Genomic DNA, 1,562 nt, shown 5'->3' with positions numbered 1-1,562 from the left:
TGGCCATGGGCAGAGTGGGATCGGTTTAGCCCTCCGCCATGGATCGCCTCCTTTCCCTACCTCCCCCAATGGCTTCTAATTAACCCTTCCTGGTCCCTGCCCGGGTCAGGGCGGCTAGTAGTCCTACAGGTTCGTTCTATCGACATTTCCATCAAATATCACCCCCCCCCCCATCCACACACACACACCCACCCACATGGACACAACTTCCCTTTGTGGTTTAGCGTCGGTCAATTTGCATGTGCTTTTCTTTCTCGCCTTCCTACGGGCAGGGAAAGGGCTCAGTGCTTTTGGGAAGGCCCACCCTCCCGCCCCAGCTCTCAATAGGAGCCGGATCCGGGAGCTCACCAGCAGGTCTGCAGTGAGCACAGATCGCCCTCGCGTTAACCCTTTGAAGAGATCTGTTCTCATCTGGGACCCGCTGAAGTAGGCCGGGTGGAGCTTGACAACCTCCCTTCGCTTCCTAGCGCGCCCCCCCACCCCCACCCCCCCTCCCCCAACACTGACCCTGAACAGACCTACACCTTTCTCCTCCCTTGTGGCCAGTTTTAACTATCTCATTCACTGCTCCAAACCTGAAATAGGATGAAGGGTGGAGGATGCTAGAAGACAGGCGGCGGGGAGCAAAGACAGCAGGAGGGCAAAACGGAAACTCAGTAGTAAATCAGAGTTCAGACCAGGTGTACACTTACGAAATTTGGGGCTGGTGCTCGTTTCTGGCGCGGTGGTGGCAGAGGAGGAGGAAGACGAGGAGGAGGAGGAGGAGGAGGAGGAGGAGGAGGAGGGGGTGGCCGCATCCTGAAAGGGAGACAGGGTCCAGGACGGAGTGGAATCATGAAGGTAGGAGGAGGTAGCGTATGCCGCAGTGGGCCAGGAGGGCATTGCCTGGGTACTGGGGGTTCCTGGCACCGGGGGTCGGGAGCCCGGCGTGCTGCTACTGAAGAAGGGGGCCGTAGTGGACAGGACCGTCGGGGGGGCCGCAGTGTTTCGTGCGGTGGTGGAGCGCGGGCTGGCCCGGATGGGCACCCGGTGTCCGGGAAAGCGAGTGGGCGCCCGCGTGATGGTCGTCAGGCGGGTGCTAATCCGGTTGGGCGTCCTGGAAGAGGCGGCGCCGCCGGCGGAGGGGGTGGCGGGGGACGCAGTGGAAGTGGTCGTGGTGGTGGTCTCCATGGCCTTGGGGAACGAGCTGGGCTTGGAGAGGAAGAAGGGGTCCTGGCCCATCCCCTTGGAGTCCACCAGGTCGGTGGGCACGTATTCCTTGACGGAGCCCACCACGATCCATTTGAGGAGCATGAGGCTGAGCCCCAGGCCGATGAAGCCGATGAACAGAGGCACCACGCACAGCCACGTCTGCTGCCGGTTCCACACGATGCAGTCGCTACAGCGTAACTCCCGGGGGGGCTCGGCCGCCCCTTCGCCGCCGCCGTCCGGGCCCCCGCCCGCCGCTGCCGCCGCCGCAGCCGCCGCGGTGCCCTCCTCGGCCGAGGCGGCGGCTGCCGAAGCGGCTCCAGGTGGCGAGGCAGCGGCCGCACCTTCACTCATCCTAGGAGCCGGTCTTCACC

At 63.6% G+C, this 1,562-nt stretch overlaps 1 protein-coding gene across 1 annotated transcript; it reads right to left on the bottom strand.

The window, feature by feature from the left end:
- Positions 1-561: 561 nt before the first annotated feature.
- LOC125933123 (pro-neuregulin-3, membrane-bound isoform-like) lies at positions 562-1,542 on the bottom strand. The gene has a single exon (XM_049645992.1). It carries the CDS (start codon positions 1,540-1,542, stop codon positions 562-564), a length of 981 nt encoding a protein of 326 aa, XP_049501949.1.
- Between the last annotated feature and the right edge of the window lie 20 nt (positions 1,543-1,562).

This window comes from Panthera uncia, chromosome D2, assembly GCF_023721935.1.
Source record: "Panthera uncia isolate 11264 chromosome D2, Puncia_PCG_1.0, whole genome shotgun sequence".
NCBI classification, from domain to species: domain Eukaryota; kingdom Metazoa; phylum Chordata; class Mammalia; order Carnivora; family Felidae; genus Panthera; species Panthera uncia.
Note: the sequence above shows the minus strand (reverse complement) of the source record. Positions and strands in the feature narration are given on the sequence as shown.